General features: G+C 47.5%; 1 protein-coding gene across 2 annotated transcripts; it reads right to left on the bottom strand.

Annotated features, from left to right (window-relative positions):
• Positions 1-1,036: 1,036 nt before the first annotated feature.
• idh1 (isocitrate dehydrogenase (NADP(+)) 1) lies at positions 1,037-12,428 on the bottom strand. 2 transcript variants are annotated; one of them, XM_083697868.1, is made up of 9 exons: positions 12,284-12,428; positions 11,162-11,291; positions 7,036-7,327; positions 5,036-5,138; positions 4,310-4,487; positions 3,796-3,947; positions 2,942-3,082; positions 2,205-2,367; positions 1,037-2,041 (listed from the first exon to the last, which is right to left on the bottom strand). In XM_083697868.1, the coding sequence occupies exons 2-9, from the start codon at positions 11,281-11,283 to the stop codon at positions 1,948-1,950; spliced, it is 1,245 nt and encodes a 414-aa protein (XP_083553994.1). In that variant the 5' UTR covers positions 11,284-11,291; positions 12,284-12,428; the 3' UTR covers positions 1,037-1,947. The 2 variants fall into 2 exon arrangements, with proteins under 2 accessions (XP_083553994.1, XP_083553995.1); XM_083697869.1 differs by lacking the exon at positions 12,284-12,428 and adding an exon at positions 11,433-11,893.
• Between the last annotated feature and the right edge of the window lie 1,802 nt (positions 12,429-14,230).

Below are 14,230 nucleotides of genomic sequence, written 5' to 3'. Positions count from 1 at the left end.
GGCAAAGTCTGGCTTTGAAACTTTCCAAATGAGTTTTGGTTCTCAAATAATAACGTGTTTACCTCAGCAGGCTGGCAACATAATACCCACAACACCAACAAGTACATGCCACGTTGTTCTCGTCCCCCATCCCTGATTAAACATAGTAACAACTGTTTGTTCCCCCATTCACGTCTAATGATTGGGTCTTTCAACGGCACAGCCATCTTTGTTGCTGCCTCCGACTGGCAAATGAGACTCCCTTCTCCCAGACAAAATCCAATTACGGTGGGACAATAGCAGCTGCCTTGCAGGCTTTGATACCTTTTGGGAAGCCTTGGTCTCCATCGGACGCCCAAGTGCCTGTGCTTTCTGCTTTCCTCCGGGTCTCCGCTTTTCCTCCAGGATTAGCCGGTAGGATTCCATCTGGCACAAACAGCTAATCACGTCAAGGGTGCTCCTGGAGTACGTACTGTATATGGCACCGCTGTAGCTGCTGGTCCCCATGTGGACCTATCATACACACACTCATCCATCCACAGGGTTTAGCCCCTGTGCTACAATAGCTTTGCAGGGATGATGTACTGCAGCGGAAAGTATAATATTCAGGTATGAATAGGCTTTTATGATACGCATACTCAAATCTCCACTTGAAATAAGACCAGCTATTGATTCATGTGATCTGGACCTACAGATGGGGTCATCTAGTGAAAGCTGCGGGTTGTCATCGGCTACAGTGTATACACACACATCACATACAAAGCAGTGATCCAACTCCGGAGTTGTAATCCTGGAATCGTACCATTGTTCCTTTATTCACCTTTCCTCTAAAGAACTTCAGACTAGGACTGTAAACACAGAGGCGTGCGTAAGATCACTGACAATATCATGACAATATTGTTACACAGGACATGATAGCACCATCTGTTGGCAGGATTTAGAAAGAAGAAAAAAAGGGCAAGACCACAATTTTCTCAAAAACCCATTTATTGAGTTCATTATCGCACGGGAACTGACCACACAGAGTACAAAACCGACACCCCCTCCGTCCTCTACGCTGACGGGCAGATAAAAAGGACAATTACTGACACGATGGTTTCTGTAGTTGAGGGTAAAGTGTTCACACATTGTTAATAACACATACAAACAAACGAGCATGTTAATAGCAACCCCAGAAGGAGCTTTAAATGTGCAAATCAACTTCAACCAGTTTAAACACAGTAGTGAAATATCAAGCAGAGCAGGCGGTCTACTCCAGCGGTCGTCATGACGACATATCTTGGCAGAAGGGGGAGGGGGAGGAGGGACTGGAATCGATCACATGGCATGAAACGAATAAGGCAAGGAGGGTTGGCGCACCCTCACCCTCAGACTAACCCTGTCAGGACTGTCCCCTAATCTATCGCTCTCTCCAACAACACTTAGCAAACAGACAGACAGACAAACACATTCACCATAGGGGATCTAGTGCAATACGAGTAAACAATGTCATATCACTGATTCTTCACTACGTGGTTTCTGGAGCCGCCTGTGCAGAGAGGATGAAGTGGGTCTTAAAAAGAGGATGTTGGCTGTGTGTGACTGGCGTTGTGTAGGACTCCTGGCTGGGTCAACATGATTTGTGGAGCCCTGGGGAGGATGTTAACTGTGTGAGCCTAACCCAGGACTTGGGTCTCTCGTAGTGACCAGGGACCAGTAGAGAAGGGCTCCACAGCCTGTGTCTGAGGCCTGGGCCCTCTTCCCCTGGCTGAGACACCTCCTCTCTCAGCCTCCTGTTGGAATGTGATTCGGTCCAAAGGTCTCCTAGAAGCTCTGGTTCAGGTTCTGGACTGACTTTGTCCTGGGTCTGGAATTCAGTGTTGGGACTGAGAGGGGGGGGCTCATATCCCTGGGGGTTGTCACTATGTGTGTGTGTGTGTGTTTGTAACTGTGTGACTGTGTGTGTGAGTGTGAAGCTGGGAGATGAGATCACAGTTTGGGCTGGGTGGACATCTTGATGTTCAGGTTCTCTGCGAGCTTGTCCAGGAACTCAAAGGTGTTCAGGTAGTCTGCCCGTTTGACACTGAGAAGGGAGGAGAGGAAAAGAAAGACAAGAAGGAGGGGGGGGGGGGGGAAGAGATATTTTGATTGAAAACCAAGTTTGTGAATTAACACTAACACTAAAATACATTAGTACACTATAATACGTGGGTACACCATAGCTACAGTCTGCAGAGGTGACTCACTTGGCCATGCCCTTGATGCAGATGGCCAGGTCCTTGGTCATGAAGCCGGCCTCGATGGTCTCCACGCAGACCGCCTCCAGCGCCTCGGCGAACATGCGCAGCTCAGCATTACTGTCCAGCTTGGCCCGGTGGAGCAGCCCCCGTGACCACGCAAAGATGGACGCTGAAACGCCATTCACAACACGTTAGCATCAGTTTTTTTACTGTGTGTTCTTGTACTTGTACTGTGTGTCACTGGTGCTGGCAACATTGTCATTTCACCCCCAGGGATCAATAAAGTACCTATCTATGTATCTATCTACAAAATGCTGAGTGTGTGTGCATGTATGTATGTATGTATGCATGCATGTACAGTACCAGTCAAAAGTTTGGACACACCTTCTCATTCAATGGTTTTTCTTTATTATTTTCTACATTGTAGATTAATATCGAAGACATCAAATCAATTAAGGAACACATATGGAATTATGTAGTAGACAAAAAAGTGTTAAACAAACCAGAATATGTTTTATATTTTTCAAAGTAGCCACCTTTTGCTTTGATGACAGCTTTGCACACTCTTGGCAAGGTGTGTCCAAACTTTTGACTGGTACTGTATGTAAGTGTATGTGTGTGTGAGTTTATGTATGTGTGTATATGTGTGTGTGTGTCTCTCACCGATGGGGTTGGTGGAGGTCTCCTTGCCCTGCTGGTGCTGTCTGTATGTTTATGTGTGTGTGTGTGTGTGTGTGTCTCACCGATGGGGTTGGTGGAGGTCTCCTTGCCCTGCTGGTGCTGTCTGTAGTGACGTGTGACCGTTCCGTGGGCGGCCTCTGACTCCACGGTCCGACCATCAGGACAGATCAACACGCTGGTCATCATCCCCAGAGAACCGTAGCCTGGAGGGACACACACAGACACACACACATCAGTCCCTGTTCTGGAGGGAGACACAGACACACACATCAGTCCCTGTTCTGGATCAACCTGGACTCAACTCCCCATTGGCTTCCAGTGTATAGAATCTGACTTGTTTTGTGATGATGCTTTTTCAACAAATAAGAAAATAGGAGTAATGCTACAATTATACATTGTGTGCAACACTACAGGGTTAAACAATAAAATAAAAAATAAAAACTGAAAAGGGTAGGGAGGGAGAAAACGTAAAACACTGAAGCTGACACTTTTATAGCCTGGGGGACGGACGACACAAATCAAATGGGGATAAATCAAGAAATGCACCGATTTAATTCAGAGAGCGCAGTTACGACCTCATTTACGAGCGCAGTTACGAGCGCAGCACGACGTGGCAGCCCATTTCAGATGACAGCCATGGCTGAGAGCTATAGTCACAAACACCTGGGCTAGGCTAGGCTAGGCTAGGCTAACTCACAGTGGACAACCAACTAATTTCTGATACATCTGGGCTAGGCTAGGCCAGGCTAGCTCACAGTAGGCAAAACCAACTCATTTTGGATACATCTGGGCTAGGCTAGGCTAACTCACAGTAGTCAAAACCAACTCATTTTGGATATATCTGGGCTAGGCTAGGCTAGGTCACAGCAGACAAAACAAATTCCTGATACATCTGGGCTAGGCTAGGCTAGCTCACCTTGGGCCACAGAGTCGGACTGCACGTCCCCGTCGTAGTTCTTGCAGGCCCAGATGAAGCCTCCGTCAGACTTCATGGCCTGGGCCACCATGTCATCGATCAGACGGTGCTCGTACCAGATGCCCTTCTCCTCAAACTTGGAGCGGTACTCCCTGTAGAGACACACACGGGAACAGCACTGAAGACACGATTTACATGCCTTCTCTCAAGGTTGGTGTTTGAGCTTGTAAAAGGATACTGTATGTATCCAGAATTCAATGTTGGGAGGTTGTAATCGAGAGTCAATATCAGAGTCCTCATTGAAAAGATGATGGTTCTATTGAAAAGATGAGTCCATTGATGACAGTCTATGGTCATCTGTCATTCCATTGAAAAGATGACAGTTGGTTGAGAGGCAGCCATTAACAATTTAAATGACACCTGCCTAAATGGCACCTGTCTGTGGATTAGGAGCTGTCTGTCTGTGTGTGTGTCTGTGTCTGTCTTTTGGAGGATGAGGTTGAAGAAGGCTTACTTCTCATAGATCTCCTGGAAGATGTCTTTGAAGCGTCCGTCATACTTCTTCAGGATGGTGTTCTTGGTGCTGAGGTAGAGAGGCCAGCCTTTAGTCAGGCCCATCTGGAACGAGCTGTGGGCAAAGTCTCTGATGGAGCTGTCTGTGTTATACATCCCAAGAGCAACTCCACCTGTCCCTGGACGACACACACACACACACACACACACACATCAGTCTCAGAAAGATACACATGCACAGACACACACATCTGCATGCATGCAAGTGTGCACACCTGCAGGCACACACATGCACCCCTCGAGGACTGAGTTTACAATCTTGACTGGGTTACACACTCACACACATCACTTCCACAAAGACACACACTAGCAGCCTGCCCGTGAACCCTGGCAAGGGCGCAAACAAAACGTTGAAGCCAAACACAATCACACTATTTAATCAACGTTCAATTTGCTCAATGTTTGTCAATGCGAGGGAGGGGACGTACACGTCTGATTTATCCCTCCTCTAACGACTCAGTGGACACAGCAGGTCTCACACTGTCATATTTACACTGCAAACATGTGAAATGACCGCCTCAGGTGCCAGCCTGGCTAGGCTGGGTTAACTAACAGTGGTGTACATGGTACACAACCTGGCCTGTAGGTTTCTATAGCACACAGATTTGATTCACACACACGACTCATGTTTTGATAGAACGGCAAATGTGTCACTGTCTTTTGTTACCTTCAAAGTCGTGGACGACAAACTTCATTGGCTCGCCGCTCTTGGGTGTGTATGTCATCTCCACTCTGCCTGGCCCTGGCACCACGAAGTCTGTGGCCTTGTACTGAGGAGCAGAGACACAGAGTAAGAATATTATATATATATATATATATATATATATATATATATGCCATTTAGCTGACGCTTTTATCCAAAGCGACTTACATTGCAGTGAGTGCATACATTTCAGTATATATGGTCCCAGCAGGAATCAAACCCACAACCTAAGCGTTGTTAGCACCGTGCTCTACCAACTGAGCCACAGAGGACCACAGAGAGAGAGGGGGTTTCTAACAAGAGGTAAGAGAACGGGACAGGGGCGGCAGGCAGCCTACTGGTTCGATCCCTAGCCCAGGAGGGGGCTGGATGTGAGCTGGTGACTGGAGGGTTGCTGGCATCATATCTAAAAGGTGCCCGTCACTGCCGTTGTGCCCTTGAGCAAGGCACTCAACCCCTAAATGCTCCAGGGGCGAGTTCTGTTCTCCCTGGGGGTGTGCACGTGTTGGAAAAAACTATTTCCCCTCGGGAATCAATGAAGTACCTATCATCTATCTATCTAGAATGATACACTATGTAGCCTACTACAATATTATACATGGGCGCCACCTAGTGGAGAAAAGCTATATGTGAACACACAGAGGAGGGTGGGGGAGGGAGGGAAGTCTCAACCATCGACTTTCATTTGACAGTCTCAACAGTGGTGTGTGTGGGGGTGTGTGTGTGTGTGTGGGGGGGGGGTGTGTGTCCCTGTCAGGTGCAACAAGGCCCTCTGGTAGGCCTACATTGACTGACAGATGACTTGCCAATGCTGTTGGACAGGGACTGACATCACCAGCGTTATACTACCAGTATCCTGGCTAACCTTACACCTCATTTTGTTCAGTTCAACATTTGTTTCAAATGGTTTGCACATTGAAAGCTCCCATTAAGTTGTGTTAACATTAGGACCGATCAAATTCATTCTAAATCAACTTTCCCCTTCCTGAAACGCTGTGTTATTCGAGATGTCAGGTTCTTCCAGGACAGCAGCGATGTGAGATCTTAATAAAGAGTGTGTACACAGTGGAAATGCTATGAATTTCATTAGCGTAGCACAGTTACAGGTAACCACGTCACATCTCCAGGCCCTACTGTCCTCATTCTCACAGCGGGTAATTCAACTCAAAACAACATTGACCTCAATTAATATCACCCAGGTTTGGAGGTATTGACTTGGGCCCAGTGCCACGGGACCTTGCCTTGTCTGGCAGGCTGACAGAGCAGTGGGAGACGTGGAGGGAGGCAGCGTGTCGATGTCACGGTCCAAAGGGCAGCTTATCCGTTTAATCAGTGACTGAGCCTTCAGAGACAACAGCAGCGATCCTCTGCCCATCTGGCTTGGAGACCGGCCCGCCTCCGGTCCACGTGGCGTACACACAGTCTGAACCCTCACACTAGCCTCGTCCCCGAGCTACTGAGCGCGACGCATAGAAGCCTGACATAACAACGCCTGAAAACCGGCCTTGGTGGAGGTGAACTCACGGCGTGAAAGTATTTGTCGTGATCTGATTTGAAGGGATCGCACCAGTGCGAGGCATGTGGCTCCGAATCAAGACACACATGTTGGTTGGTAGAGAGGCCAGCCGTGGGGGGTGACTGATGAGAGGATGGAAGCAGTGGGGGGTGACTGATGAGAGGATTCTAACCCAGGCCGACATGGGCGTGTGTGTGCACTGTAGGCCATGGTGCTGGACCACTGGACCACCCCAGGCCATGGTACTGGACCACTGGACCAGCCCAAGCCATGGTACTGGTGCTAGACCACTGGACCACCCCAGGCCATGGTACTGGACCACTGGACCACCCCAGGCCGTGGTGCTGGTGCTAGACCACTGGACCAGCACAAGCCATGGTACTGGTGCTAGACCACTGGACCACCCCAGGCCCACCCCAGTTCTTCTAACATTAGGTGAAGGTTCTACCTGGTCTCCGTGGGCGTGCCTGCCGATGATGATAGGCTTGAGCCAGCCGGGCACCAGGCGGGGGATGTTCTTACAGATGATGGCCTCTCGGAACACCGTGCCGCCCAGGATGTTCCGGATGGTTCCGTTGGGCGAGCGCCACATCTGCTTCAGCTTGAACTCCTCCACGCGGTTCTCGTCCGGCGTGATGGTGGCGCACTTGATGCCCACGTTGTAGCGCCTGGTCGCCTCCGCCGCCTCCACCGTCACCCGGTCGTCCGTGGCGTCGCGGTTCTCCATGCCCAGGTCATAGCTGAGGAGGGGGGGGGGGGGGGGGAGGGGGAGGAGGAGGGGAGGGAGGGGGAGGGGCAGGGAGAGAAGATGGAGTCAAACTATTCAGTAAAATATCGCTGTGGACAGTATGATACCATGTTGTTGGTTTTGTATTCTGATGCTGAACGGCTGAGGATGTTTTTTTTCTTCTACAATGGCAATACAATATACCATCATTATGTTGAATAGCAATAAAGTGTTGTATTCTGTAATGCAAATAGTGATGTGTTTAGATTCTATCAATCAGGGCACCCTGGTCTCAATGTGCGTTCCCCTGCATAAATAAAGGATACATAAAATAAAATAAATACATGTTCTAATTCAGGTAACTTGACAACATATTTTAAGAGGGTCCAGCTCTACAGCTGCTTCCATGTCCATCAGGAAAGGGGTTCTGGTCGCTCGCACACACGAGGACAGACTTTCCTTCCTCAGTTCAGCTTGAGGTGTACTCTTTCATCTGGGTGTAATCTGGGTACGGGGTGGCAGCGTGCCCGTCAGTGGGGACTCCCCATCCAGACCCATACCCGGGTCCGACAGGGAGACCCGGGTCCGACAGGGAGACCCAGCTCTCGCTGAGAGAGGGAGGAAAGGAGAGGAGAACCTCCCAGTAATCCCACAGCATGGCACTCCCATAAACTAAGCCCTAATGTCCCAACTAGGGCAGGAATCACACACTTCAGTGCACACAGTCTCTCTGTACTTAATAATAAAACTCCACCGCACCCCACTATGTGGACAGGGAGGCAGACGCACAACTAGTTTTAGTTGTAGAACTAGTTCATTGGGTACACTTCTAAGAAAAGGCGCATTTCGTAACCTAATACTAACTAAAGTAGAATGTGTAGAAGGTAAATAGAACATTTAAATCAGTGAGAACGGTGAAAGTGTGTGTGTGTGTGTGTGTATATATATATATATATATATATATATATATATATATATATCTATCTATCTATCTATATATATATATATATATCTCAAGTTATTGTGAAACAATGTGGGTGTTAGTTTGGTGTGAGGCTGATCCACTGGCTACCAGTGTGGAAGATGGGAACAAAGAGGCCAGTCTTCACAGCCCGCGTGACTGAACTGATGAGTTCTCCCTCTGAAAGACCCAGAGACACACCCTAGCCCTCAAAAAGACCCAAAGGCATCCTACTCCTCTGAAAGACCCAGAGACACACCCTAGCCCTCTAAAAGACCCAAAGGCATCCTACTCCTCTGAAAGACCCAAAGGCATCCTACCCCTCTGAAAGACCCAAAGGCATCCTACTCCTCTGAAAGACCCAAAGGCATCCTACTCCTCTGAAAGACCCAGAGACATCCTACCCCTCTGAAAGACCCAGAGACACACCCTACTCCTCTGAAAGACCCAGAGACACACCCTAGCCCTCTAAAAGACCCAAAGGCATCCTACTCCTCTGAAAGACCCAGAGACACATCCTACTCCTCTGAAAGACCCAGAGACACACCCTAGCCCTCTGAAAGACCCAGAGACACACCCTAGCCCTCTGAAAGACCCAAAGGCATCCTACCCCTCTGAAAGATGCTGCTCTGCTCACACAAACAACATAATCGCAGTGAGACTAATTTACAAATGCAACTGTGGTTAGCCTGTGTGTGTGTGTGTGTGCATACTCAAACACCCCAGAAATACCAGACTAAGCTGAAACAGACCATTTCCTTGTGTGCTCCTCCTGGTGCATTGTGTGAAGTCAGCTTCAACCTTTCACCCAGTTTCCCATTCCCTTCCCCCTCCCTTCCCCTCCCCCGTACAACCTTCTCCTCCCATTCCCCTCCCCTCCCTTCCCCTCCCCCGTACAACCGTCTCCTCCGCAACAATGTAGTGCTGCTCCACAGACAAATATAAAGTTACCAGTAGGCAATAACTATTTGTACATCATTTGCACAATAACAACACACATACACTCTTTCACAAACTCCAGACCCCACACACCCGCTGTGATGCAACACAAGGTCACTGCTGAGTGGTGTGACTGGGTGTGATGGAGTCAAGTGTAGCACCACTACCTGCTCCGCCTCCGAGGGGCCGTCTGGGCCGTCTGAGTGGTCGACCCAAATGACCCGTCCACTCACCTCATCACCCACCGCCCCCCCCTCTCCCCACACACACACACAACTTGGAATGTATGCATTGCTGTGGAGGCTAATGACAGAGAATGCCTTATTTTAGACCACAAAGACAGGGACAAAGACAGGGACACAGACAGGGACACAGACAGGGACACAGACAGGGACACAGACAGGGACACAGACAGGGACACAGACAGGGACACTCCTGCCTTCTAGGACTAACTATCTTCACATGACTGGTGTCTGGTGAGCTGGTCACCTGACACGCTGTTGGTCCAGAGGCTGCACAGACCTCATACATACAATCATGTAAAGATTCATCAAATTATTGGTGTTTTACCCCCGAAAGAAAACTCAACAGAGCATTTCTAATGAGGCTGACCCCCGGGGTCATGAGCGCGGTGGGGGTGGGTAACACCGAGAGGCCTGTTCAGTGACCAGGAAGTCTGGTCATGTTGTATTTGGGGTTATTGAGTGACTATTACAGTACACCACATGCTGTTGCATCAACACTGCAAAATTGTGAAATAACTCGTCATCCCTGACAGAAGACCTGACTTTTTCTAACTTTCAGGGAACTCTCTCTAATACAATAATAATAAATGCCATTTAAAACCTCACTTGTCTGTCTAAGAGAGACCCTGTAGGTGAGGCTCTGTACAGTACAGTACACAATGACAATCACAGGACTGAAGCCAAAGTCCAGAGCATTTACTTCACTGTCAGCCCACAGTCTGAAGGTCTGGTGCAGAACAAGGAGGGGGCAATTGATGGCCAAGCAGAACTCGGATGAAAAGGGCAAATACACATCAGGTATTGCACGCCAGAGGAGAGGAAAAGTAGGATTTAAAAAACAAATTCATACAAGATTAAATGAACAACATTTGGTCACCTCAGTAGAGCACCAGACTTCTGACACCACATGATGAGGTTTTTCTGGAGGGTTAGATAACATGGCATGACTCCATCAAAGAATCAACCACTACCGTAGGACGCATCTCTCTCAGCATTTAATCAATCACAATAATCTGTCTTTTGTTATTTCAAAAATGTTTCGAATTGACTATTGTGCAAAAAAAAAAAAAAAACTGAACAAAACTAAATAATAAACAATATTTACACCACTTGGTCTGGCTGGGCAGTCGACTATCCTCCATGCTTCCTAACAGATGGACTTCACACACTCAACAGGTGACGAGGACATCCTTACACAGGCAGAAGAGAACCATAAAGAACGTGTTGTGCAGTAAAACGCAGTAACAGTACAGTGCAGTACTTCCACAAACGTCCTTGGAGATGTTTACCACGTGTCCACCATTAGTGCACCACTACATCCAGAACAGCCCACCCCCCTGCAGCCCACCCCCCTGCTCGGGTCAGCTTCTTACCTCCACATCACGTGTGTTAGAACACCCTGCTCGGGTCAGTTTCTTATCTCCCATTGTCTCTGGAGGAGAAAAGACATTCCACTAGCAGGTATAACCTGAATCCCAGAGCTCAACCTGCTATTGGCAAACTCCCCCTCCCCCACCCCACCGCACAGGGTGTTATTCAAGAGGGAATATGCACTAGAGAACGTTCGGATAGAAATGTGTAGAATAGATTAGATTACCTGTCAGGCAGATTAGGGGATCATATCAGTATCTCTCATATTTCTACCTGTAGTGCTCTTAACGTTTTACCTTTCCTGTATATAAGCCCCACCCCCTAGTCTCACCTGTGCAGATCCATCTCCAGGAAGGGACAGATCAGCTTCTCCTTAATGAGCTCCCAGATGACTCTGGTCATCTCATCCCCCTGCATCTCCACCACCGAACCTGCCTTGATCTTCTGGGACATCTTTGAACCTGAGAAAGAAGGTAGTCAATAGTGACATGAAAGTGGCAAGCTTGGGAGGTTGTTTATGGAGTGATAGCGACAAGGCCATTTCGCGGGGCTCCTACATGCACAATGAAAGAACTTCATTCATAACTGGAAAAGCAAGTTACCAGAGCAGAGAGTTAGCAGTTTTGACTCCCGATGTGAACCCGATTAACTCTTCAATCGGCTCAACCGGGGAAGCCTGTCAATGTGATCCAATCTCTAGTCTCTCAGACTCCAGACCAAAAACCACACCTTGACAAGTTATTTTACTGACCTACTACCAACCACAGCTTATTCTTTTACACACCATTCTACTTACATTAAATTCAAGTTTAAAATGCAAATATCAGACAAATCATTTATTGATTCGTTCGACTCAACAATTACCGCTGAGATACAATGTAACAGATTTTCAGTGCAGCTGGCGCCTGTGAGCGGATACATTGTCGCTGATAACTTTGTATCAATTTCGGAGCATTCGACCAAGGAAAAGTTCCATAATTACGGACTGAACATGGCAGGATTAGGAGGGTCCAGGGGGACAAAGCCAACCAAGCAACGCGTTTAGAAGTTCGACCCATACGCAATATGATATGAATGAATGAATGAACAACACACTCACTGACTTACGTCCTTCCTGAAAAACAATTGTGAACAATCAGCCAGTGTGAGCTGTCATTTATCTCTACACAACATCAGCACTTAGGACTGCTTCCTACCGCCCCACATCACCGGCAACACACGGACCAGCTGACACCGACATGACAATGCATTTTGCAGAATTCCCTCAAGAGAACTTAAAGAGAGCCGCTTTTGTCATATCGATTCTACAGAGACGGTTGAGCGCTGTAACGTTAGCATGTAGCCACTTTTGCAGGACACAATCGATTTGAAGAAAGGACAGGTCCAGTGCAAGCGAATAGGCGGATCACTCTGAAATGCAGAACATAATAGGAGCCGTACGACGGATGCCTACCTTCGTTTTTTAACTGAACAGGTAATCGTTGAGGAGGCGGTGGAACGTCTTGTTCAACACCGACTGGGTCTTAAAGGCTTCAGGGCTCCGATCTGTCAGAGGCGCGGCTCCACATCAATGAGACGTCAACGTGAACACGCCTGCTCGACAGACGCACCGCCATCCAATCAGAGGAGATATCTAACCTCACACCAGCCAATACGGTGTCCCCACACAACTGATGGGCGGGGAGAGATAGTAGACTGTTCATTCACGACGGGCGGCTTCATACGCGCTGCGCAATTTCACAGATCGGTTTGGTATATGGATTAGTTCATGCCCTTTGATTTGGAAGTTGAGTTATTTTATAGATCGAATACGTTGTATAGAGTTTTTTCTTCACCCAAATCCTGCGCCACATATACACTACTGTAAGGCTACATACAAATGCGTTTCCTAATGAGATGATTTAAAATCCACACAGCAGTCTGGATCTTTCTATTAACGCTGCGCGTAATCATGGCCCCTTTGTTGCTTGTGGTTGGACAATAGCTAGGAGGATTCTATTTTTTTTAAGTAATGGCCGTCGTTGTCAACCTCACAGAATTGTGAACGAATGGTTTATAAACAAAGTGCGGTCTGACCTCCAAAACGTAGACGATCTGGCCCACAGAGCATGTTCTCTCCAGTGAATGAAACAGAGGGAACCGCGCTGCAGTTTTCTCAATCGGGAATGAAACGATCCGAGTTGCATTCAAGATCGTCTCATTCCGGGTGGTGTGCGGCGGTGGGCTTCAGTCTCGAGTGCAAAGTTGGCTATATGCGCTATCTGTCATGAGCATTAATGGGTTACGGCGGGCACTTATTGGAACCTGTGAACCTATCCTATCCAGTGTCCTGTTGTTGGGTTTATTCTCTCCAAATGTCGATGCTCAAACATATAGGCCAATATCAATCAAACTTATTCAACGATAGTCAGGATCCCACTTTCACCCAAACCACATGTTCTAGTTATGTATTATGTTCTAACGAGAAAATAAAACATATACAATGTCAGAGTCCAAATCTAACTGAACGTTTCTTTAGAACGACTGATGATCCACAGTATGCAACACAATGAAGGCATATGATGATTAATCAGATCACATGTGTATAATAAATAATATTTGTTTTTGAGACATTAAAATGTATTATCAGGGGCAAATTAGCATTCTAGTGTCACCACAAATACAAAACGTGTGACACAGACACGATGGTGAACAAATTCGTTTGGCCAGAAGATGGCAGAAGTTCCCTTATTATGAATCCTACGCAGTGAGGTACGCTGTATGTCTTCGCCTCTAGATGGCGCTAGATGCACAATCATGGGCCTCTTCTTGAAAGCCCAATATCGTAAATATTTACCCTACACACGTGTCACTGTCAGGCGGGTACGTTTATTTTAGAATACACCGTGTTCCCTTATCTAGAGACACTACTATCAGGACAGAACAAAATTACATGAATAGACATTCAAATACATTCAAATACATTCATCATAGACAGCCGTGACGACAGAAGTAGACAAGTTTCACCTCTAGGCGTGTTTTCTTTGTGTTATGAATAATTGTTTCGTGTTCCTAAACTAAAAATAACGGGAAAACGTTATTGGGGTTTTGGTTTCCCAGTGAACAAGTTGTACAGGCCTGTTGGATGTTTTATTGGGTGACAGGCCGAATTTGATCTGACCGCCTGCCTTGCAGCGTGGCAGCTGCCACCCCTGCAGCTGGAACAGATGTACTAGAGTACCGTCACAAATACCGATTTTGTGACTATTCTGGACCTCTCCCATTGTTTTGATTGAGGCCAAATTGTTGAAACTGCAGACAAATCGAATTTGAATTCTTCTGTAGGCTGTAGGCTGTCATTCGCACGGTGCTTGGGGTAATAATGCGACACAAAGCCGCCGTCACATAATACGGATCCATG

This window comes from Argentina silus (genome assembly GCF_951799395.1).
Source record: "Argentina silus genome assembly, contig: scaffold_247, whole genome shotgun sequence".
Classification (NCBI taxonomy): Eukaryota; Metazoa; Chordata; class Actinopteri; order Argentiniformes; family Argentinidae; genus Argentina; species Argentina silus.
This window is presented reverse-complemented; position numbering and strand designations above follow the sequence as displayed.

Bases quoted from the DNA above. Each gene is read 5' to 3' on its own strand.
- idh1 (XM_083697868.1), bottom strand. From the start codon at position 11,283: ATGTCCCAGAAGATCAAGGCAGGTTCGGTGGTGGAGATGCAGGGGGAT. The intron at 4,488-5,035 runs GTAACAAAAGAC...TGTGTCGTCCAG, and splicing joins TGTCGTCCACGACTTTGAAG to GGACAGGTGGAGTTGCTCTT. The intron at 2,368-2,941 runs GTGAGACACACA...ATGGCGTTTCAG, and splicing joins GACCTCCACCAACCCCATCG to CGTCCATCTTTGCGTGGTCA.